This window comes from Nelumbo nucifera, chromosome 5, assembly GCF_055504915.1.
Source record: "Nelumbo nucifera cultivar China Antique chromosome 5, China Antique-T2T, whole genome shotgun sequence".
Taxonomy (NCBI): domain Eukaryota; kingdom Viridiplantae; phylum Streptophyta; class Magnoliopsida; order Proteales; family Nelumbonaceae; genus Nelumbo; species Nelumbo nucifera.
The window spans coordinates 25900369-25926980 of NC_142653.1; the positions used below are offsets into that span (position 1 = coordinate 25900369).

Consider the following 26612-nt stretch of genomic DNA (forward strand, 5'->3'; position numbering starts at 1 on the left):
GTGTAGGTGGCCTTAAAAGGTTGACAAGGCCCACGTTATAGCTATATAGAGTCTAGGCTCTAGTAGTCCATCCCCCAACCCTTCTACCCTCCCAAACCTGGTGGCAATGGAAATGGATCTCACGTCTTTGCTACATTCTAACCGAGAACGTATCAATGCGGTAGCCTAGAACTATTTGATATCACGTGCATGAGATGTTATCCTTCTTGAAGCTCGCAATGTTCGTATAATGATTGTGATCAGTAGGCTACGTTATTCTTCTTGTATTTATTCTTTACTTGGAGAAAAATATTTATACTACTTATAAAAGAGCCAATACCCTCTATTTTTGGAATTTTCATTAGATATGTTCTGCCCCCTCTTTATATGCTATGTAGAGGGCATATATGTCATTAGGTTTCATCTCCCAAGTGGTTTCATCTCCTATATTCAAAGAGATCAACACTTCCATGATGATTTATCTATGAACGGTTACTATTCTACTTCTGCCATTCTTATAATAAGAATGGACAAGACAGTGAAAAATCAGAGTATGCAGAGAAACCCAAGACAACTACCCAAGAGGGGAGCTCGCAACAAGAGAGTGTCGTAGTCACAGTGATGTCCGTCATTGTTAGAGTAGGTGGGAGTGGCTGGAAAAAAAAAGCTTTTGGTTTTTAATTTAGTTGGTCTTTTTCAGTTCTTTTTTAATTTAGTTGGTCTTTAAAACTTGTATTCTTTCAATACTTCTAATTTACAAGACTTCTTTTAATCTCTCTATCTATTGATTTATGTATATATGTCTTGGATCTGGTTTATAGCTGGTTTTTCTTCCATTTTAGTTTTGCTTGCTTCTTCTTTTCCTCTCTTTTTGCTCACATTGAAGTACGTTGTCTCATTTTCTTTCTTCCTTTTTCATCAAGTTTATTTTCAGATGGAGTCTTAATTAGCTTTCATCAATCTTCTCTCTCTTAGTAGTTAGTCCGATCCACTTGTAAATTTTCGGCCTTTTTTATTTTCTTTCTGGTTTCTAATAGATGGGTTTCATTGCTAAACATGGAAAAACATTAATTCGAATCTTCTTCTTCCTTACAGATGGTGGTAGTGTGATGAAAGAGCTGGACATAAATCAAATCCCCTCAGGCACAGAAGAAGTGGGAAGTGCAGAAGAAGATACCAGCTTGGGTGGTGGTGGTGGTGAAGGCCCTCACCGTAAGAAGCTCTGCCTCACAAAAGAACAATCTCGTCTCTTGGGAGAATTTCAAACAGAACCAAACATGAATCCTGTATCCCATTCCTTTGTAAATGATAACCCTCTTCTGTTATCATCTTCCATGCAATTGTAGTCTTTTTTTTTCTTATCACTAACAATTTTCCTATTTTGATATTTTGTGTTAGGGATAGAAACAACAGAAAGTGTTGGATTTATAACTGATGTTGAAACCTTGACAAGTCAAAGTTTGGTTTCAAAACCGTAGGGCCAGGTGCAAACAAACTCCATACCCTAATTAATAACGTACCCACTTCTACTTACCAATGAAAAATCATAATCGAATCAGAATGTAGACTTGAAAATAGGTGGGATAAGCATCTTCAATTTATTGTTTGGGATATCTAGGAGATGAAAGGAAGGACCTTTGAAGGGAAACATTCAACGGATTTTGATGTTAATTTTGGCCAACTTTAGACCTTGTAGCTGCAGATATTTTATGTTATCAATTTTCCTTTCGTATTATTTATTGGTAAAACTTCTATACTGTTTGCTGCAACAACTGAACAACCTTTTGATATTCAATTTCAGTTTATTGTCAAAAAAGGAAAAAAAAAATTTCTCGACTAGGAGAGCAGCTTTCTTTTTCATTTCGTGGTGTCGAGACTCGGTGTCAACATATGCCTGAGGTAATGACAAGAGTTAGGGTCTCATTAATTTTTTTATCAACCCAAAAACATTGAATACCTAGATTCATATTAAATGGCAGCTCAAGAGGCAACCGAAGACAGATTTTTGTTGATGTTTTATCTTCGATTTCTTCTTAATTTTTCATACTTTAATCATTATCATACAATCTCCCACGTGCAATGCATGTGGCCATTTATTAGTCTATATAAATGTGGATTGGTAAGGGGAATCTTGGACGACATTTGGACAAACATAGAATCTGTTTTAAGGAGCTTAATGAAAGACCAGGCCCCAGCCCACCCACACCAGCCATTCACTGGCCCGGGATAATATGATATATGTTACGCATAAAATTACAGAAAGGCCGAACTCAGGAAATTTGAACCCAGGCCTAGCTAGGAAAGAATCGATAGTCAGTCGGCACTGGTTATTTTGATCTACAGAAGCATCTTCAAACATTAAAGTACTTCTAGTTGTAACAGGACGTATAGGGCATTTCACTGTGGAGTAGGGAGTTCTACATCAAAGGATAACCCACTAAAGGGTGCAGAAAGTGAAATCATCACCGCAATAAAAACTTCATTCCATGCAATTAGGAGTATGGTTGGCCTTAAATAACAGTAAAACAAAGCATGCACCAAAACAAAACTGAAAGCATGATAAAACTATAGCCTTGTGATTGAAAAACAAGTAAATAGTTAAAAATACAAAGCCGATGAGAGCTTTTGCTCCATCTTCCACTCCCCCACCAAGGGAGTGAAGCCCCAAATTTTTGTGAAATAAAATTGTCGGTGTTTGAACACAATGAATTTATAAAGTATGGAAAAGGAAACCCAAAATCAGATACCTGCCAATGGGGAAAATAATGAAATTTCTGTGCATTGAGAAAACAAAATTCTGGGTGGCCGAAGGAAGGAGTCTCTTCACTAGGTAGACCTCCCTCTTTTCCCCGATTTTCCCCTCCCTCGAACATGCCTAGAACTCTTCTTCTCATCAGCAGGAGGCCGCCCCCGCCCACTCCCAGTGCCTTTCTTCCCCCTACCACGTCCTCTACCAGAAGTATTACCACCCCGCCCCCCTCTTTCTGTTTGGCCATTAGCATCCTCCCCACTACCATTGCTGTCATCGTCAATATTATTCTCTTCTTCAGAATCTGAAGAATCCTTGGACTTCTTCCTTTTATTGGAGTTGCCAGAAGCTTTGGTGCCACCTTTTTTAATATTTCTCTTGGATGCCGGACTTGTGTTCTTGGGTTCAGCACTCCCTGCATCAAGATTATTTAGACTTTCCATAGGAAATTCTAATTCCTACAACAGAAACCTTTCATATTCACAATTTTAGATACAAGAAAGTTACATCAGCACAACAAAATTTCCTATTAAACACGACCGATTAATTTAACAATCAAATTCTCAGTAGTTAAACTTCCAAAAAAACTCTGTAATACTCACCAGTAGCTAATGCATTTTTTGCGTAGTAGCCACTCTAAATTCATGTTCAAACCAGCATTTATAATTTTAGCGCTTATCAGCCTGAAGTTTTTACCTTTATACCAAGCAATAAAACTCCCTGGGATTTAGGTTAAAATATGAGCATACAAGGCTCCCAGGGCCCCCTTTTCTTGGTAGAAAAAGGCAAACAGAGTCAAGTCTATCAAGACAAGTCGCCCTTCTAGGACACGGTGCCTAGAAAGAAACGAGTCAAACACCTAAGGTGTTTATAGATATTAGTCACCACCAAAATATAAAATTGTAAGATGACATTCAAATTTCATTCATCATCTGAAAGGAGAGTTCACAAGAATACTTGTAATGATAAAATTACTCAAAAAGTCTCTGGGGTTTAGGTCAAATTCCAACCTCTCCTCTGGTTTACCGATTAACTTACTCACCGAGTTATCAATTCCAGTTTAGGTCAAATTCCACACCAAACCTGCCTTGAGTTTTAGTCATTAGCTTTCAAGCTGGCTATAGCGAAGGGTAGGTAACAGGGGGGGCACCTTGTTGCCTAGGCGGGCATGACCTAGGCGATGGATTTTTTCAAGTAAAAAACATGTAGGCTAGGTCCCTAGGTTCCATAACCATATTTCCTTGATAATTATACATAACTATCATAAGAAAAGTATAAACGTCATGTTGAAGTATAGAAATTGAACATATTCATGAGAAGAAAAAAGAAAAGAGAAAATTCAAAAACGAAGAAAATGTGTTGATTAGAAAAAATTTTATGTTCTTCCTTTTTCTATGAATAAATTTTAAGTTCTTCCTTACTTATTGGTTCAGGTTTTGAAGTCTTTGAGGATTCAAGCACTTAGCAATGTCAGTATTGATTAAACCCTAACAAATAAGAAAATAATAAAAAGAAATTAGTATATAAACACACAACATGAATACTATAGTTTAATAATGTCAATTTATAATTGTAATCTCAAAAAATAAGAATATATAAGTATTTTATAACACAATCTCCAAAACTGTGTGGCAATTAGGTAAGCCGAGCCTCCAAGGGTACCTTGTTGCCTAGGCATCGTCCTGACAACTATGGTTTTAGTGATGGGAATGAAATTTTTTCTGCCATCAATTGTATTTCTTAAAGAGAAATTTTCTGCCCATTTAAGGTGGGAAACTGGGAATGAAAAGCAGAACAGTATCAAGAAAAAAAATAAAATACAATAGAATTCTGAAATGGTAAAATTGAACTTGGTGCTTATAAATGAGGTTACTTATCACTTTCAAAATATATATTTTAAACTACCTATTCCTGTCTTGATTTCATCTCCTCCATTAACAAATCCCTTGTAACTGATTGGTCGGTACAAATTAACACAAATCTGAGGAGAGGTCTTATAATTTGACCAAAATCCCAGGGGAGCTATTGGTAATTCACCCTACTTGTAGATATTTATTTTCCTAATAAGTAGAATCAAATATAAAATTGACTGAACAAAGAAAATAATCACTTTAGTTCTTGAAGAACTTCTCAATATACAGAAAATATTAGAGATGCTATCATATCCCGTGAAAATCTCTTAGTGAGCACACAGGACCCACTTGAGAGACAAATTAAAATGGTTGGACATGCATGAATGAACCAAAGCTCAGGCTTTTAACTCAACTCTACAACCTATAGGGCCTAGACAGGCTAGTGTTGAACTAGTGTTGGACATGAGGAAAAACCTATTACAGAGTACGAGTTCCATTGGTGCGGATAACCATGAGAGAGTGTTTTATACAGGACAGGATAGGGGTCCTACTAATTTAAGGTGGTGAGCTTCATGGGGTGAAGGAGGGGTTATAGGTGATGAGCTTCTGGATTTAACTCTCATTGGATTCTTTCTTTGTGTTCCTATCTGCAGTAAAGAGAAAATGGACAACCTCGAGGAGGGGTTAGGATTAGATAAGAGAAGATGAAGAGACGAGAGCAAAAGTAATGTTTGATTCCAAATATTTCCAACCTTCTTTGTTTGTTGCAGTTTCTAAAACAAGTAATAGCACCATCAATTTTGGGAAGGTAGGCAAGTTGGTAGAATCTCCACATGTCAAACAGATACATTTTACACTGGCAGCTTGGACACCTTTTCTTGGCCATAATTGAATGTGAAGCAGATCATAGATCAAACTCCCAATAGGATACTTAATCATCTGAGCAGTAAGATAAGTTTCCGCCTTTCTAATAATGCAGTGCTTCTTCAAAAGCGAGGAGAACTATTGTAATATTTAAATGCCACGAATTCCCCATCCTACAATATAGCTCTCTTCAAATTTTAGACATCTCGGTTTTAGTTTACTAAAACTTGAAATCCTCATGGCACTTTTACAATATAACTTCCATTACTTCCACAGACAATGAAAAAAGAAGAATCAAGGATGCAATTTTTAATACCAACATACCTTCAGCAGAAGTTTTTCCATCATAAACATTTAGCTGCCAAAAAGCAGAAATTAGAGATAAATACCATTATAAGAAATCAAGTACAAATTAACAATGACAAAAATCATGTGTTAGAGACAAATACTACTGACAGAAATTAAACGAAAACAGTAAAAGTGCACCAACATCAATACCCTTTAGCAAAGAATCATACACAACCATGCATGCATAACAATCAATACTATAACAAACCCTTTTCCCGTAGTCAGTAATTAAGGAAAAGCATCAACTAAAAGAACTTGAGCAAAGCCTGGAGGATTGGGAAGAGTGATCCAGCATCAAAAATGATCAGATAGCAAGACCCTCATAAAAAAGAGAGCTCTGTGAGTTCCGCATAATAAACCTCTGCATGCTCCTAATAACTCTAGCTGGGACATCGAAAACATATGATCAAGTCAGGAAAGTAAGTTGTCAAGTCTGGTTCTCCCAAACAAGGATATGTTCTTCCATGCAGACACTTTCTAATTCACTTGGTGGATCACTCGTTCCCAAAACACAATGGCCCTAGGTTAAGCAGAGGTACTATATGAAACTACACCTGAAACATGTCAATATAGTGTCATATGTTTCAAGTGCGATCCCCTCAATGTTCAACCCAACAATTGCCAACAATAAGCCCTGAAAACCATTCAAAATATTTAATAATACCTTTAAGATTTCTAGTCCAATCATCTAGCAGAGGACAAGTCAAAGAAGGGATCAATAGGGTTTTTTCATACTGGCATTAAATCCCCTAAGGTGAAGTTTAAGATAAAAGGTTTCAGGAGGTCCAGTGCAATTAAACTAAGCTAACTTCAGGTTTCAGGAAGATCATGTAGAAAACTCCTTCATATTATTTAATTAAATTTTACACTAAGACAAAAAAAATCCAGTCAACTGCCACTGTCCTCACAGACACACTTTCACAAGATCAGGATCAGGCCAAGTTCAAATTCATGCCATTTAAAATTCTCTAGATGGAGATGAGGGAAAGCCATATAAGGGCTTCTAGAGGACTCCATGCATCACCAACTTATCAAATGGGTTCCATCGAAGCAGAAATTAAATCAGAGTCTAGGTGTGATGAGTGCATGAAAGCTGGTTCACCGGAAATATAATTTTATATTCCCAATACAATTGAGCATTATTAAATAACAATTGTAAATTACTAATTCCATCTCTAGAGATCCCACGATTCTATAAATGCAACCTCTAGTTTGTACTTTGTAGAATGAAATCTTCACAGAGAAAGATACAAGAATTTAAAAACTGAGACCAGTCAGGTATTCTATTACCAGTAACCAATACATTCCACACTCATCCAAAGACCAAAAGCAAGAAAAATACATGCTTGAAAGTTTGATCATACATACCTCTTCAAGCCTTTCACCAACATTGGCTCTAGCAACAATAACCATAGAATGGCCCAAACCACATGCAACACTACAGAAGAAATTCCACAATTAGATCCTGTGCCAGTAGGTCTAATAACATGGAATATGTTTAAAGGAAGCAGGAGCATTTTTTTAATAGACATACCCAAGGACATGCATACCCTCCAGGATGTCAACCTTTTTGGGTATGGCAGAAGATCTATGGTGAGGAAAAGCAAATTTATTAGTAAAACTTGAAACAACAATTGAAGGTACAAATGAAAAGAGACGTACAATTTCTAAAAGAAAGTGGGATATCAGCAGTAATCAAGTATACACAAGGGACCACTTACTTTGGCCCCATGGGACCATATCCAAGCTCTCCATATTGAGCATGACCCCAACTTATACATGATTCATCAGCTCCACATAAATGGTGCATGGAGCCTGAATCCATGCACCTTAGATGCCATCCACTAATAACGAGTCACAAGGACAACATTCAAACGATCAAGTTAGAGAAATACGACAGCTAATGTCCACAACAAAGCAAAATATGCACACAGAGAGATCCATAATAGCTGGCATTGTATACATTATGAGAAAGGAAAGCCATGATAATGTACCAACCACCAAATACCAATAGGCATGAAATGGGGTGGCCAGAACCTAGATAGCATATTTATCCAGATCATTAACGAGCACAACTCTCTTATGGTGGATTCAGAAATGTTGGAAGCAGATTTACAAATAAGATACATCTAGACGTGTCTTACCTTTTCTTTTAAGAAAAAGAATGTGCTTATTAAGCATATGCAATCCAATAACTTAAAGTCCATTTAAAACCTAATAAGTGGGTTAGGACCATGTCCTAGAAAGAACGCTAATGGGCTAAATAAAGCCCAATCAGGCCACTAAAGGAGTTTGCCACACCAAGTGCTGCAAGTCAGGCGAGGTTAGGTCAGGCTGAGGTCAATCACAATCCACCATTCCAACCCACGTTGTTAAATCCAACCAATCCGATTTTCATTTTCAGGTTGGGTTGGGATCAAAGTGGGTTAGGTTGGGAATGAGATGGCCCAAGATCTACATTCCATCTTGCTAAACTTAATATTAGAGGATTACAGGTTCATTAATTTTAGCATTATTATATGTAGAAGGACAAAGTTATGGTCCTTTGAGAATATAATATTTATATCACTTGAAAATTTTTGCCTTAAAGCTTAAAATTGTTTATACATATTCAAGTACATGTATGCATGTATGCATAATTGCATGCATGCATGCATACATACACACTGATATAATATTTATACATCAAATGCAAATACGAAGACCTGTCAGGTCAGGTGGAGTTGGATTGAATGAATTGTGTAGTATGAGAATTTCTTTAAACTTTTGCACCAAAAACAAATTTGGCCCATCCTTTAATCACGTAATTTTTCTATCGATAACTGTAAACTTCAATTAAAAATAGAAAAATGGTATAATACAAAGAGTAAATATACAAAGTTAAGACACTAAGAATAAGAGATAAACAACTTATCTCTCCCCTTGACAGCACCCCTTCATTACAATTGTGCCCCTAAAAGAAATTGTCATCCCACCCCTTGTCTGGCTAATGTATCAGCAAAGGAATTAGCACTACGCTTACACCAGCTGAAGGATACTTCCATGTCCCTTGTTTTTTTTGATAAATGCATCCATGTCCCTTGTTTTTTTTGATAAATGCATCCATGTTCCTTCTTAACCACCACAATTCTTTTCTTCTCATTATTGTAGATCCACATCTTCACTTCATCACCATGAAGCCAGTTTACAACCAATTGCAAAGTCCCCTTCCACTATTAGCTTCCTAATGTACAAAGACCTTGCCCTTTACACACCTTCCATCATTTCCAAAACCTCTACTCTGAGAGAGTCACCCTCCCCCTAAATATAAAGCAATAATTCTCCCTTCTTCATCCCTAAATACACCTCCAATTCCTGATGGTCCTGGATTCCACATGCTACCACCATCAAATTTTAGTTTGATAGATCTTGTTTCCCATGCTCATCACATTTTGAAGCTTAGAATTCCTTATACACCTCTGCAATCCAGAGAGTCGGCTAACAACATTGCTCGAGTTTGTAGGGAATGGCAAGGTTCAAAGTATCGAAATGTATCAGGGCATATCAGTCGATGCATATCGTATCAGTGACCCCCCCCCCATACACCCTACATGGGTGTTTCAGGGCCTGACCTGGTTTAGGGGATAGACAGGCCTTAAAACCGAACCCCAGAACCAGTTTGAAGGAAAAACGAAAACATGTAAAGGTGCAGCTCGATACAGGCCAATACACCCCAACCAGCATATCGGCTTTATCAATATTTAGAACCTTGGGGAACTATTCTTTCATAGTAGAATATCCCAACAGGTACGTTCCCAGAATCTAATACCATTGCCACTGCAAAGATTATATCTGATAAAAGGAAGGAGAGATGGTAGGATTTTATTGATGGCCTTCCAAGTAGAGGCTCAATTTGTCCTCGTCGATGCTACAACATCCCATCCACTATCCATGAGCCAATGAATACTCGCTATGACCTTCGTCCATAATTTGTCTCTCACTAGAGGCATTCTCCACAGCCACTTCCCTAGAAAAGCAATGTTTCTCCTCTATATGTTCCTTATTCCCAACCACCCCCCCTATTTTTATCTCTACATGCGCCTTCCCCTTCCCACCTTCACCTATGATCCATCCCTCTTACCTTCACCCCCAATTCCCACATAAAGTCCCTCATTATCTTCTCTAAACTCTTTCCTACACCTAGTTGGATTTAAACACTGCAAGTAATAAACAGATATGTTAGATAGGGCTGACCTAATCAAGGTAATTCTTCCTCCTAAATATAGATGCCCTAATCGAGGTAATTAACAAAGGATCTAGTTTACATTCAAGATCATCCAAATATAGAGGGTCATACATGGAACTAGCAAGGGCCAAGGGATAGACATAACAGAATACAAAAAAAAAGGAAGAAAGAAAATCCTCTTCCAATTTGTTGCATATCTTTTGTAGGAACCATTGGGGTTTTGGTATGCCTGCAGTTTTACAACTTTCCAGGATAACAACAATATTCTTGTAAAGGGACTTGCTACAAAAATAGCCAAATATGCTATGGACACGATGTATTGATTACATAAATTCAGAGTTTTCATCTTGTCATTTCCATGAAATTGAAGCAAAAATACCTTCCCGCATATAATTGTCGAATTAGTTTTACCGTCTTTTCAAGAAAGATTGGTGAGAGTTATCAAGTATATTTTCTATCTAATTAAGTGTTATTGATAAAAATGCAAGTCCTCAACTTTACATTTCCCTGATTCTAAAAGTGGAAGATACAAAAGAACTAAAAGACTACCAACCCATTACTATTATAGGGAGTGTCTACAAGATGATCATAAAGGAATTGGCCAGTCATTTAAAGAAGGCATTGCAGCTCATCACCTCTCCATCACAGAGTGCCTTTGTTGATTGGAGTCAAATTTTGGGAGTTCATTGATTGCTAATGAATGTATTGATTCAACAATCAACAATGCATACTATGAGTGTTGCATAAATTGGACATGGAAAAGGAACATGAACATGTGCATTTCAAGTTTGTGTTTGTTCTGCTTCAAAAAATGTTTTTTTTATCAAAAACGGTAACTTTCATTAGAAGATTTAAGAAAATACACTGTCACCACCCAGTTAAGGGTGTTTACCCCTAGAAAAATGCTTTCTAATTACAGAACAGCCCAAAACAAATTCTCCCTGAAAGTTCCTTGCTTTGCAAGGGTGTCCGCTAGTCCATTCACTGACCTCCCTGTCCACCTGAACAATGCCCTAACCTCCCTTGCTAAGCAGTTTATTTCCCTCATGAATTGCCCATGTACCCAAACCCCCAATTTAAGTGACTGAAACCACCCAATTAAAAGTTTAGAGTCCACTTCTACCTCAATCTGGTGTAGGCCCCATTATTTAGCCAGCCTTAGACCTTGTAGCAAGGCCATAGTCTCTGCCCTCAAAGAGCCTCCATCACCTATCAAACCAAAATGCAGTGCAACCATTCTGCCCTCCCGGTCTCTGAAGGCTCCTCCTACCCCCGAGGGACCCGGGTTGCCTAAGGAGCTCCCATCGAAGTTCAGCTTCATCCATTGATGTGCAGGAGGGTTCAATTGCTCCTTTATCACAGACCTCAATGTAGAAAAGTTTGCCAGTGTACCAACCTCTAAACAAATCATCAGTTGAATAATCTTTAAATAAAGGAGATGCTTTTAAGCCAATGAATGACCTTGGTAGATATGCAATCAATGATTTGCTCCTTAGATCTTTCAAAACCCTGGAACATCCTATTGTTTCTTTCTTCCCTGATTGACCACAAAACAGATGCTCTTGTTGCTCTCCACATTGCTCTCCCCTTCTTCTTTGGAAGTCTAAAGAAATTTGGATGAAAGAGTCTTGCTACATCCAAAGGAGGGGTCCACCTGCATCCAAAGAGAGAAGAAAACCAATTCCAAGCAAAGGATACAAAAGGACAGGATATAGATAACTGTAAAATGGTCTCACAACAGGCCAAGTAGAGGCTACACACGTGGGGTGAAAGGCATAGTTTGGCCTTATTTTTGCAACATATCTAAGGTGTTGATTTTTTGGAGTACCACCTCCCAACAAAAGGCCCTTATTTTTGGGGGTACAAGGTTACACCAAACCTCCTTTGTTGGAAAGGATCCTGCCATGTTAGATGATTGGAGAAGAGCATTGTAGAAAGAAGCACTAGTGAAAAACCCAGAAGGAGACTGACCAAATTCTGCTATCCAAGCAAGACTGCTTCAAAAAATGTTTCTAGGGTCAAGTGGAGAGAGGTCAGAGAATGGATTTAAGTGTGCATTTCATAACCAAGGTTGTTAGGTATGACAAATGGTGCTACATACGCTTACAACAAAGGCTAAAGGGGATTGTGCCAGGGCAATATGGGTAGTCCTATATCCCCTTTCCCATTTAGCATTGTTGTGGAGGCTCTAAGTAGGTTTTTGCAAAGGCTGAAACAGGGGGTGAAGAGAATACTTCAAGGTAGGCACTTCAGTGATAGGATTCTCCTTTCGAATAATCTTGGTGCAAGTGATGACCATCATCATCATCTAAACTTTGTCCTAACTCTATGGGGTCGGCAACATGAATCCTCTTTTTCCATTCTGCTGTTCAATGCCATATCCATCATCAAAGAAGCCCCAAACCTTGTTGAAACTACAAGGTGAGCTCCTCTGTTTAGTGCCATTATCTTTTAGAAAGATTCTTGGTGTGGGGATAGAGCCCCTATGCCTCCTACACCCAAGCTTATTTTGTCTTACTCAAAATAAGGAGGCCACTATTAGGGAATAAAACGACATCATCATGCCCAGGTGCTACGGAGACACATTTACATTACTCCTAAAATAATTGGGAGGCAGACTTCATTCTGGTACTCTTGGAAGCAACTCAGCAAGGTCCATGTCCAGCCCAATGCTCAAGATATTAGAATATGCAAGGGGAACAACTCAGATTTCCTTTTGTCAAATATTTTTATGATCAATTAGTGAAAAGCCTAAAGTATTTCAGGTTCCATCCAAGGGCTCTTTCTTTGTATGGAAAATTACAGCTGACAAGATTCTTAGTATTAATGTTATCAACAAAGAGCTAGCATTGGACAACGGGTGTTGTTTACGTGGTAAATTCGAGTTAGTCAACACCCGATCCATTGTGATTTCTCTTGGGCATGTTTGGATGCATTTTCTGAAATCATTTAGAAGATTGTAAGTTATCCTGGATGATCTGCCAACACCACTTCCACATTGCCAGCAGGAGGGATACTGTTACTGTATCAGAGGCAAAATTCTATGGAATATACTTCCACTTACTACCTGTCGAAAAAAGAGGAAAGAGATGAAATGAAGAATTTACGAGAAGTGGAATGACAAAAATCATTTATTAAATCTAATGTAAGAATTGAGGGCATCCTCACATGGTGGGCACTAGCCATCAAAGATTTTGAAAATTTCAAATTGGAAAATTATAGAGATCACCAGAACAGTGTTATTTTCAATGCATCCTTTGCAGGACAGGCGGACTAATGTTGAATTTGGCATTGTAAGGAGTTCTTATTCTCTCATTTGAGTACTTTTTATTGGAGTCAACCTCTCCCTCTTTTTTCACTTATGAAATTCTTACCATTATCAAATCAAAGTTATTGATCTCAGAATATTTATAATTTGATTGCTTACCCAAAAACAACATATTTGATTTTTGTGACTCTCCATCGAAAACAAATTGATTAACATAAGCTGTCTAAAAAGGCATAATCAATCACTAAGTGGCATTTTTTTTGAACTCTAACGAAATTTATGTGAAGGCAGAATGCTGCACTTTTTTAACACATTTTTATTCAGTAAGTGATTCGACACATCCCTAGTGAAAGAACAAAAGAATCACCAACTAATTAAATAAAAATCAAGGCAAGTGACCTCTAAACTCAGCCCCTGATTGAATCTAGACTCAAGCTTTAATTGAATATCCAAACAACATATCCTAAAACGATGCTTATTCATTTCATTAGGTCGGTTTAGAAACAAGTTAGGGTTAGAGCTTCTTTTGTAAGGACATCACTTGCCTCCATAAATAGCCATGTTCACTTTCACTTGGAGGTTAGTGAAGATGAAGTGTTGAATGAATTTTGTTATAGGAATCCGTCCAAAACTGTGAAATTGACCAGGAATCCTCACATTAAGGGACAAAACTTGGGTCAGGTTGGGTCAACAAATTGTTAGATTTTGAATTGGCCAGAGTCCAATGTAGTTGAAATTCTTAAAATCGGGCAACCCAACTTGTACCTACCCCAACCTCTCACGATTGACACAAGACCCCCCCCAGGTTTTCTAAACATAGGTGCTAGTTGTGGCGCTGTGCTACCAAAAAGAAAGATCTTAGAAACCAGCCTTAAATGCAAACAAAGATTAAAAGAAAAAATACCAAATAACAATAAGACAGCTAAATAAAATCATAAACACACCAATGCTGATCAAATAATGATAAACATGGAATGCCAACTATGAGAGTGGATTTGCTACTGAGTTATTTAGTGAGGTCCCCCAACAGAAATAGGAATCTTAACCATGACAAAGTAGCACGGGAGCCCAAACAAGCCCCACAGGTTCCTCGCATCAGCATCTAAAAATAAGGTAAATTTCATACAAAAAAAATCAAAAATACTCTCTCTTTGCCCAAATTCCATAGTAAAATAATTAAATCTTCAATGGCTAATATTAGTTTGTGAAATCACAAATAAAAGATATAGGGCGGATGGGAACTGTGAGATTGAGTGACCAATCCAGAATGTCCCAACCTGGTGGACAGTTTAAACTTTGGATCAGCCACATCAACCATACACAACAGAAATAAGGCCAGTAATGTAGGGAATGTAAACAAGGTAAGACACCAGAGACAACCTTAAATCCATAACAGGCTTTGGGTACATCCAGTCATCACCAGTGTTCTTTATCTTGCCCCACATATACAATTGCCCTCCACCTAGCAAAGAAAAAAAATGTAATTATAAATTCCAAACAGACAGAAAATAAATATTAAAACTCAATGCAAACTTCATGCAAACAAAGTAACACTAATTAATAACAAAAAGTAAAGCTGGGAATCAACCACATTACTAACATTATACAAAAGATCAATAAAATAAAGACAAAGCAAATTAGAGCAGAACAGATTAAAGAAAAAAATGCATGTTTATCAATGACCTCTGAAGAAAAAATGTCCAACCCTTGCCAACAAAAAAATACCAGCTCTGCCTATCATACTTTTCAAATAAATGTAACAAACAAAATTTAACTGCTACTTCACCAAAATATGCCATCCCATATCCTAAAACAATACAATGTCAACTATTATATCTCTTACATAATTCCAAGGAGTATTTTCTTGTCCATGGTTTAAGAACATCAAATGCATAAAATAATATCAATTACCAAATTAGAAACATAATCGCCAAACTGGGAAGACTCAAATCCATAAAAACCAGCATTGACAAAGACCACTCAGTCCAGACATGACAAGATCACTTTTGGAAAGAGAAAATATGCATGCGACATACAAAATATAACCCAAATAAAATAAAGGGATATCATGGGGCCAACACATTCCCTGCCACCTACTTCCTATCATTTCCAGACTTTAAGAATTCATATTGAGGTTACACATCTGATCTACTTGTTCTGCAACTGCTGCTACACAACATCTACAAGTGACTTTATCTAAGAATCATCTCGGGCAATATTCAGCTAATTTCTCCTAATGAACAGAATTTTATATGACAGAAAGTTGTCACAAGAACCCCAACCCAACGCCTTAGGGCTAAGTTATATTTGCAAGGGCTATACATGAAACCAATCCCATTACCTTCCCACAGTTCAACAGAACCTGCCTTTGCTGCCCCTGCTTGGATTGCAGGCCAGTCAAGAGGCAGTTAGAAGAGCTCTTTTCACCATCAGTAGAAACAACACCCTATTGTTCAATGAATTATTAAAAAATCAAATATGAAACAACTTTTACAGCTGAATCAGACATTCAAAAAGAAAAGGAAGAAAGATAATTGAAATGTTTTTAATGAGTGATCATGAAAAAGCATACAGGACACATCAATTAACCCAAAATGATGAATTCCAACTAGATGCAACATTATTTGAATTCCATTAAAAGTGGTAAAAAAGGTTACATCCAGTACCAGGAGCAATCACAGGAGTTTACTTTGATATCAAAACCAAGGAAAAACAATATTGAAGCCAGAATAAAGAAAACTATAATCCAAAAAATGCCACTAGAAGTTTAATAGGCAGAAGCATAAAAATAAGGAGCTTCATGAGACTAGAGTGTTATTATTCCCTACCAACCCATAGGGCTACTACTCTCCAGTCTCCACCCACTTGGAATATTATTCCAAAACATACTTCATCATATATCTATGCCAGCTAAGTATGAGCCATCCTGAGTTGAGCAATTTAGCATTCACTAATGCAGATTGAATGATTCAACTAGCTTTGAGTGAAATTGAGGGACAGGGACGGGTGAACAATCCAGCAATGGACAGGACTTCCTGTAAAATCCTGCCCCAACAATAGAAAAACTAAGCTGTAAAGATAGCAACTTTAGCTCAGTTGAGATGAAAAAGACTTGACAGTAACATAAAAACTATGGCAAAATAAACTTAAAGTTAAGAAGCTCAAACTTTTCAGCATTAAAGGAACAAAAGAAGTAATGGGGACATTTTAGTCATCTTCACATGTCCTACTTGTATAGGGTATTCCATCAATTCAGAAACTACTGGCTGTTGTACAAGGGTCGAGTTTGGGGAAGAAGACACCCGGACTCAGAATGCTCCAAAGATGCATCATTCAACAATATCAATTCTCAGAATGAGCCTTTTTTTATGAATAATTCTCAGAATGAGCTTTAAGAGATCAAAAAAATTGTTCCAGTAACCTCTGAACATCCAAACTTAAAATTAATTCCTAGAATCAAGAAATCATCAGAACTAACTCCCCTAAAGCATGCCAAACAAGGATCATGGCAATACAGGAATATAACAAGAGATTGTTCACCTATCAAGAGAGCCGGGTGCAACTTTCAGATGGAAGTTTGTTGACGTACATATCATTCATTTCTCATAATCAATAAAATCTAACAATTACCAAAAAAGAACAAAACCAAAGAGTACGGCATATAGAAAGGATACCAGAAATAAAACAATGGATACATTAGTGCACAATTGATGACTTTTAAAGACATGACAATCACATCAACCCTACAGAAAAAATAAAGTAATACCAGCTGTGCATGCAGAACTAACAGAACCAGCTGAAACCACTGCATCAGGAGGGAGAACATTCTGCCTTTGAAAGACTTCAACACGACGAGGAACCCATTCATCCTTCTGTTCTCTATGCCCAAGCCTATATCACCAACTAAATGGTTACATGCTTGATGAAAAATGACCGCAAATAAAAACAAATACATCATGAGTAAAACAAATACAAGAATGACAAACAAGAAGTAACAATTGCTAAGATTCTAACCTTCCATAGCCACCAAATCCCCATCTGAACATGCAGCATGAAGGAAAAAGGATTAATTACTTCAATGGAACTTGTCCATCGGTTTGTCAATCAACCAAAACTAATCCAGGTCAAATTAAAGAAATGAAACAGATGCTTACGTATACACAAATCCTTTTGAATCCACAGCAACTGGCTTCCAGAAACAATAGTGGGTGTTAAGAAAAATGAAATGAAACAAACAAGCATCCAACCACATGGGATAAAAGCCAAAATGAGCAAGACAGAGGAAAACAGAGGGAAGGAAATGAGAAATAACCTGTATGGTTTGTTCCACATGAAACTTTGACAATGGTTTCTCCTGCAAGAGAAGCAATAGCTCTTGGTCGAGGCTGAGGTTCATATGCAAGTCTTACTGAGCTTTCTTTGGCATTGTACTACAAAGACAACATTATTTAAGTATTCTAAGCAAAAGACAAACATAGAACAAAAGGAATCATAATCCAAACCTTTGTACCTCATTATCCGTCCCATGTCCAAGTTGGCCATACTGTGGAAGACCTGCAGTTCTGAAAGACAAAAAGCAGTCTAAAAGTAAGCAAGCAAACCAAGCAACTAGGAACTTCAAAAACGTAACCAGGAAATTGCAGTAGGGCCGTTCACAGGTTGGTTCAGTTCGGTTTAATTTACTTGTACCGACCAAACTGACACTGTCAGTTTGCTTATTTGACTAATCGCAACTGACCGTTATGCTTATAAAACGGTTCTGTTAAACTGATTTTGAATGCATTTGGTCGGTTTAATCGGTTGGCAAAACTAAAAACTTCAAATAACAAGACAGGCTGCTGTAGGAATTACCATCTCAGTATTCTATTTTTTATAATTGATCTGTGTATGTGTCAGATGAGAGAAAAATTATATTCAGTTAACATTGTGGGACCCATGGGACCCACTTTCATAATGAAAATTGTGCTTGACATCCCACTAATATCGAGTAACATTCGGTTTGTGATACAATAAACCATAGCCGAATTTAAGGATCAGGTTGTACATTTTTTTCAACTCGAAACTGACAGACCATTTTTCAGAACCAACCAAATCGGGTTGACCAGTTGAATTGGATCAGTTCTAACCATTTTGTGAACAGACCAACAATTTACAATCAAAAACAACAAAACTGAAGGAAATCTACAAACCATACAGTATAGAAGATCCTTGGATAGAAGATAGCCACACAGTAAAGTCAGCACCACAAACAGCATTTGTAACTTCAGACACCAGACAGCGGACAGGAGATAGCTCAATTTCTACAGAAATTAAAGCAGAGATGACATTAAATTACAAGTTACATGGCTTTACCAGGATGTGCACAATACAGAAACCTGACACAGAAAAATGAAAACCAAACTTCTAAAGCCGACCTAGAGTAAGCCCATTATTAAAAGCTATAGTCATCTATGTATGGTAATAAAGATGTACTAACCATGTTAAATTAACAAGTATAATAGAAACCAACATGACCAAAATAAGAAACCATTCACAGACCAATCTTAACACTGCCTCCTATGCATCCTAACAAAGATTCTCCACTCGTACCCAATACAACAGAAAAAAAAAAACAAAATAAATCATTGAATGCTTTCTCTCCATTGTCTGTCACTATTGTTCCCACTACCACCAAGACTACATAATGTAAACATTACATCCCTTGTCTCATCTGTATCCGAAGAGGATGATCTTTCCTTGTTAATCATGCTTCCAATGGCGTGGCAACCCAGGTGAAGGGCAGACTGGCAGAGATATATTTGGATGAGGTAAGATTGTTTTCTTTAAACAGCTGATAATTATACAGTATCTATCAAGAGATTTGGTTGATCAATTTTGGATGAAACCAATGACATGAAGTTTTTACTTCTTTAGTTTCCTGAAGTATGTGATACTCCAATTTACTTTCTTTATTCTTCATTTTTTCCAGTCAAGTGCCCAAAAAATAAAGTTAAGATATAAACAGGCCATATCTCTAAATGCAATATATTGCATTTTATTTTAGTATTATCATTGAAAACAGTGTAGCATCTAAACAGTGAAGAGGCAAGTCCATCAAAACTTCAGTGGGACTGAACCCATGCATGGCACCTAAGCCCCTTGTGATCCAAGCCAAATCCTAGAGCTACAACTTGAAACTGAGGAGAAAGAGAAGAGGTGCTCACAAGTCTCGAGAAGGATGAGGATTGGGTTTAGGTGGTAGCTAGATACGATTGCAGAGGAAAGAAGAAAGTGGTTTGGAGGGCCATGAATGATCAGGATGGCTCTAAACAGCACCAAAGCTCTGATAGCTGCGAGCAGATGACCATTTCAGGTGTGCAGAGCATTGAAAGCATTGACAAGAAAAAAGGTTGGAGCTTGATTGCCAGTCTGGCAACTGTGATTTGTTTTGGATATTTCTTGGTTAACATTCAACCTGAAGAGGTACAAGTAGGCTGCACAATCTCAACATATCAAGCTGCTGAACGTTTAGAAGGAGAAGGGAGGGAGAAAAGGGAGAAAAGAGAGGAGTGGTAGAAGTGGAGGGAGTTGTATGGGGGTAGGAGTTGTAGGATGGGACGGAGAGGAGGGGAGGCTCCTCAAAGGGGTGAAGACAAGTTTTCAGGAGACATTTGCTGCGCAAAGGACATGAGAATAAGGGAGAAAGTGATTTGCAGGAAGGTTGCGATGATTACTTGAATCTAGAGGTTCCAATTGGAAAAGCTTGGAATTGAACTGGGTCGGAAAAGAAAAATTGCGACCAACAATGATTCCAATGGCAATTCGATGGTGTTGAAGAAAGCACAGGTTTGCTGTAAACCTCACATTGTCCATGAAACTAAAATTTTTTTTCAAAACTGAAAGTCTGAAAGATGGTCTTGGTAATCCTACAAACAGATATAAGATAATCTATAGGAAAAAAGGATCAAAGTCAAAGTTTTGAATAATGAGGTTGTTGAGGGGAGGGGAATTGAGTTTCAAGATCTAGGTGGGACAAAGCTTCAGCTGTTGACCTCGTTTAAGCCTCTGAAGAAAGTTTAATGTTAATTTCAGGGTTGAGGAAAAGGAAAAGGGAGCTATGAGGTAGACAAATGGGTTGATGAGGCTCTCTCAGTCGGTTAGAAGGAGAAGGGAGGAAGAGTGGAGATCAAGAGTTTGGCTGATAGGAATGTTAGGGTTGGTAAGTAGAGCTTAGGATTGTTTTTCTGGGGTGGTGGGGAGTTCACAAGAAGGGCCTTTGAAGATATTGAAATGGGGAGAAAAGAAGAAAGGCTGAAGATGATCATAGTAGGGGAAGAGAAGAGAGATAAAGTGTTCAAAGCTGATGACTAACGTTGCAGTCAGGCAGGCAAGGGTTATTTTAAAGTACTTGTGCGCTTTATACTGTACAGTTATACTAATCTCCTTTTTTTTCCTTTTTATTATCAAAAAAAAAAAAAGATGAAACTGAGCTCAACAAAGCAGAGTTAAATCCAGATGGTTGGCAGACTTGCAGAAAATGAGTGATCACATCATAGCGATCATTGGTTTGGATACCATTAATTGACAAGACTAATAAACTAATACATGCAAGCAAAATAATTTTGGCAAACAGCAGGGACTCACAAAGAAGGAGAATGAACCAAGATAGAAGCAACAGAACAGCTGTGCATGTGATCACATAACAAATCACTCGTGGGCCTATTTTTACAAGTAATCATTAGCCTGTTATACAAAACACAAAACACCAAAAGTTTCATCCGCAAGCACATATCCTGTGATGCTCAGGACCCAATAGGAATACACATGATCTAGTGGATCAAACTTTCTAATCAATGGGCCTACCATTCCTTATTGAACCTGAACCCAACTGTCCATGTTTATTCCAGCCAAAAGAGAAGGAACTTCCATCTTCAGTTACTACCACTGTATGGCTCCTTCCTGCTCCTGCTTTGATGATTTTATATCTACACCAATAACAAAATTAATTTAGACTTTTTATAATAACAGACAATTTTCTTGAAGGAAAATGCACGTGAGAGAAGGAGGTGAGTTTGTTTCACCTCAGAAAGAAAAAAAAAACAATAATGCATCAAAATTACTACTGGTCAACACTTGCAGCATTAAAAGTAAACTAAAATTCTAAAACTTATCACTGGTGAACAGATTATCCACATCTTCATATGAAGTGGCCACTGGCCAGTCCATTTGACAGGTCAACCTAACAAGCACAAACCCATCCAACACTACATTATACAAGGTCTCAGAGAGGCCCCCTTTGTGATAGGTAAGTTCTGGATCTATTTATTGAGCATGAATAATAATTGGGTCAGTACCAAGTCCACCATGTACCAAACCAATAAAGACCCAATGCAACAAAAGTGTATCATCATTCTGTCCCTACCTTTAGGATTTGTTTGTCTTTCTTAAAATAATAATACCTTCACATAATGTCAGAACTTGCCAGTTGACGTGTTTATTGTTGAATTAGGGCCTTTAAGATCTACCATCAAGCTTATTTTGGCTAATCATAAAAATATCACAGTTTAGGCCTTTGTTAATGGTCCAGTCCCATTGAGTCAGACCCATTAGGTCCAATTAACAATGGCGTCAATTATGGGCCTGTAATCTACAGGTCATAAGGGGTCTTAATTCGGACCAGATCTGACTATACTATCATAAGGCTGGCACCAGCACCACCCCCAGCCAGCTCAAACCTGATCTGTTGATAGATCTAAGTGGATAATAGACCATTCTGCATTATGGAACAAATGATAGCAAGTTAGCAACAACTGTTCCGCTACTTTGATGCTTTACTTCAAATATAACCTTGTACCACTACCTCCAAATACACCCAACCTTTGCAAAAAGGACAATTCAGCATGAAGCAACTAAAATAAGCCAAGTTAATGGCTTTAGTTCTAAGCAGCAGAACAAAAAGTATTAAGCTGCCTGCTTAGCTTCCCTTAAGTAGCTCCACAAACCAAAAGAATGCATTGCAACAGCACCAAATAAATATCTCACTATCATAAATCAGCATTGAAAACGCTAAACAAAAGGAAGTTGTGTTCATCATTCCACAAATTGTATGTCATATGCTGGCTATTTTGCATGAGTTCAATGTGGTGCTGGTTTTGGGAAAGTGTCTAGGAGGCTGGGACCCCAGGGCATTTGCCATTAAATTCTTCAAGCACAGATAATTAGCTAAAGTTAATCTAATAATTCATTATGACACATAGCACATCAAAACATTGAACAATGAATAATTAGTTTCTAACAACAAAAAGTAACATAGAATTTAGACGTATACCATTATTACCATCCAAAAAGGGAAGAATAAGTAATGGAATTAAATAATAAGAATTGTGTTACGATCCATTTGTCCCATATTAGTAGTATGGGATGCTAATGTGAGGTATCCCACATCGGTAGTATGGGATGCTGTTGTAATATATATATGTGCTTGGGTTCCCTCCCTCTAACAGCTAGCTTTTAGGGGTGAGTTCTCCTAAGGCACATAACAAATTGTTACAAAATAACTAAAACTTTGGAAATAACTACCAACAAAAAGTTGGTGTTTTAGGAAATCCAAAAGGAATTCTTAGTCCTCATAAGGTGGTCCACCTTTGAAATGAGCATTTCCTTCTACTATTAAATTTCTCTTTACTTGTTTTTTCTGGTACATTAATTGCATGCTAACTTGATAGTGTTCTGGTGGCAATACACCACAAATAATGGGCTACTATTAAAGAAATTAAAGAGAAACTACAGCAACCAATTGTCAACATTAACCATCAACCAAGCCTTATCCCAACTATATGGGGACCATGGGGTCGGCTACATGAAACCTGTCTTGTCATTCTGTTCTGTTGAATGCCATATTAAATTATGAATGCAACCAATTGGCAACAGTTAAGCTAGAAATTCTGTAGTTAACAATATAAGCATGCTATTATATTTACCAAGGTGGAGCCTATGTATGAGCCCGGGTTCAAGAAACCGCCACTACAGGTCACTAAACATCTGGAGAGGCCATCAGTATCAATATTCCATTACAAATTCACGTATGTACCTAATGATGGCCTTCTCTTTGGTTTAAAGGGATGTTTTATCCAACCTAAACTCGCAGATTAACCAAATGAAAATAGTGTTCCTGATTCAATCATTATTGAAGAGTTTCTTAGAGATTATGTTGCTACTCTAATGTACAGGTATAGGATCTGCATCAGACGCACCAAATTCCTTCTGTTTTTCCAACATTAATCTTTGACAAATTGGGCATGTATTATCTTAAATGGACTTGCGAACAACAATAAAAAAAAACATGGCAACCAGTGGGCAGTGGCTGAAAGGGGAATGTATGCAATTCAAAAGCGACAATAATGCTCCTTTAACATCATGCAACATAGACTTATGTATATTATTACAATTTTACTTATCCTTTTGTACCTATTAATAAACGAATGCATCTAAGCTATTATGGATAAATTCCTTTTATGATTAGAAATTAAACATTTATGGCCCAAAGTATGGTAATATAATATTTTCTTATTGGCAAACAAACAAATCAATGCTTTGTTCTGTGCAAGGAACCGTTCAATCCCTCCTCTGGGTTCCTGTCCACAAAACAGAGTCTTGCATGTCTCTCTTTATCTAGCTCAAAGTTACCACTTTGGGAATTGCTAAACAGTAAACATTGCCCAATCTAATCGAATTGAATAGAAAAAAAAAAAAAAAAGAAGAGCATAACCCAGTTACGAATAATGAAGAGAAAAAGAAGAATTGAATTGTCTGAAATAATCTTCTCTCCTAGTTGAAAAGAGGAATGCAATCAGACACGACAAAAGTAGGCATTCATAATAGAAGATCTGTCATCTGAAAGATGGGAGACCATATCTACGGGTATCTTGTGGCCCAGCATTTTGGTGAAGAAACTGGACAAGTGAAAAGGAATGCAAAGCTTGCTTCTGGTTCAACCAGCAGGATGGACAAAGCAGCTTGCTGAGAAAAGATTCAACCTTCAAGAGTTGGTGATTCAAAGAATTTGAAAAAAAAAAAAAAAAACAAAGCCCTCAGCAAGTTTGTTGAGGTGTACCATACATTACTGCAAAAGGTAATGTAAACTAGAATATCATAATCTAAATTAACAAACAAGTGAATGAATCATCTTAATGTTTTGTTTCCAAAATGGGATCAGAAAAGAAATGATTTTCTTTTTTATCTTTTTTGCAACTTTCTTTTTGATTTTCTATGAATAAGCAAACAACAAAAAATCCTTAGTTTCCTTTATCTTGCACTCTCATTCCTCCTTATTTTCTTTGCAATCACAGTGATAATCAACATCCACATCCAAGTAGCATAGTTTCTACAAGTACCTTAAAAGGTTACTCCAAAAGGACATCACCTGTTTGGCTCATTTATATTAACAAGATCCATCATACCAATCACAAGGGATAGCTATCAAGATTCATGGAATTGGGGACAATATTGATTTCAAAGAGTATAAAGGATCCTTAATTATTAGGAAATAGTGATCAAGCTTTTGTATATGTTAAGTTATAATAAAATAGTAAATAAATCTAGGTGGATTTAGATTCAAACTGGCCTAGATTTAGATAAGATTTTATTATAGTTAATATTAGGTATGAACATATTTGGAAAGGAAAGTAGGACAGGACGCAGCTTATTATTTCTGTAAATGCTATGACGTAAGGCTAGAAATGTAAGAGATAAAATGAATTTGAACAATTGCTCTTGAGGAGGGCCGCCACAATTGGAATGTGCTTTTTATATTTCGTTTGCGTTTGTGTCTATATTTTCTAGGTAAAATCATTTGGCACTTAATGGACTGTTCTTGAACTACCCCGTCACAGGGAAGCTATAAAAAATTAGGAACCATCTTCAACCTGGCAACCACATATTGCAAGTCCAACGTTTCAAACTAACTCTACCAACTAGCATGAACCACAACCTTATAAGAGGATAATCAGAATAACCTGAAAACCAGGCAGATTGCATTCAACCAGCTCATGATTCATGGCGTGTGCAGCATGGAGGAAGAGAGTCGAAAGGGCCGCAACGCATTACCAAAAAGAGAAGAAAATTTCTCGATAATGAAGAAAGCACTATCTCCAATACAAGTAAAGAGCCTAAGCAACAAAAGAATATAAATAGTTTCAAACAAAGAAAAAGGCAGCTTACTTCGATAGGTCAGACACAACTGTTGGTCGATCACGCTGAAGCGTATCTCCATGTCCCAACTGCCCCTTCTGCGTACCCTCGGATGATAAATTTGAAGAAAAAGGTTTAAAATTTGCGTTTGAGAGAGAGAAATAAATTACATTTCAGCATCTCGTCTCATACCTCATTTCGGCCCCAAGTGTAGCAACGACCTTCAACATCCAAAGCCACACAGTGACAAGACGCTGCGGAGAGATTAAGAAATATAAGCTCTTTTAGAAGTATGAAAGATAACAGCATATTCTGCACTAACAGGTCCGCTTATCATCAACAACAAAAGAAACAAAACAACAGAAAACCAAGAAAGATCCTAACAGTCAGAGCTGCATCCGCAACAACATTAGACAAGTAACCCCAACGTTTGCACGATTGTTTCGAAAAAGAAAGGGAAAATAAAAAACAAAATAAATAAAACTTACTGCAACCCGAAGCAACAAAACGAATGTCGACACCAACAAGAGGCCGCAAGCGAGTGGGTGAAACCAAGTTCCCATCAGCTGGAGTTCCTTTACGGCCAATGGTATCCCAATTAGTTCCGCCGCAAAACAACAGCTCTCCACCCTTTACAACCTTCTCCTCCTCCTGTCCCATCTCTGTCTCCGCTTCGGCAACAGACATTTTTGACCCAGACCAACAAAAAAAAGAACAAGAACAAGAAGAAAACCCGGAGAAACAAAAGCCGAAAAAAATGATGTAACTAACAGCAAGTGAACGGAAGTCCGACGAGATAACGTTCGTGGAAAAGCGGCGGGAAATAGGAGAAAACGGCTAGCCAAAGGGGGAGAAAGGATTGACCCTAGATCTGCCTTCTGAGTTCCGAGAGGAAGAAAAACCCTCGTTGAAACAAAGCAGTAACCATAAATAAATAAATAAATAAAAGAGGTTAAATCAACATACAAGAAATTATTATAAACCACGGAGAGGAATGTTGCGTTTGTAGGTATTTGTTAGTGTCAATGACATGGCCAACAGATTTCAATCCATTTCCCTTTTTCTCTTCTCCCATTACTTCTCTTTTTGTTTCTTCATTTTTTTTTTTTTTTTTGTTTTCTCCCTTGGACTGAGGCGGCCGGACTACGGAGTCGGAGT

The 26612-nt window shown here is 37.5% G+C and overlaps 1 protein-coding gene across 2 annotated transcripts; it reads right to left on the reverse strand.

Moving 5' to 3' along the window:
• Positions 1–2536: 2536 nt before the first annotated feature.
• LOC104607487 (uncharacterized) lies at positions 2537–26612 on the reverse strand. Of its 2 annotated transcripts, XM_088888705.1 has the most exons (17): positions 25943–26610; positions 25647–25708; positions 25485–25552; positions 21129–21250; positions 18481–18586; positions 17797–17848; positions 17599–17716; positions 17441–17471; positions 17301–17324; positions 17053–17177; positions 14667–14748; positions 7515–7637; positions 7328–7381; positions 7162–7231; positions 5770–5803; positions 4150–4215; positions 3016–3143 (listed from the first exon to the last, which is right to left on the reverse strand). In XM_088888705.1, the coding sequence occupies exons 1-16, from the start codon at positions 26139–26141 to the stop codon at positions 4199–4201; spliced, it is 1287 nt and encodes a 428-aa protein (XP_088744831.1). In that variant the 5' UTR covers positions 26142–26610; the 3' UTR covers positions 3016–3143; positions 4150–4198. The 2 variants fall into 2 exon arrangements, with proteins under 2 accessions (XP_010271434.1, XP_088744831.1); XM_010273132.2 differs by lacking the exon at positions 4150–4215 and having other exon boundaries at positions 2537–3143; positions 25943–26612.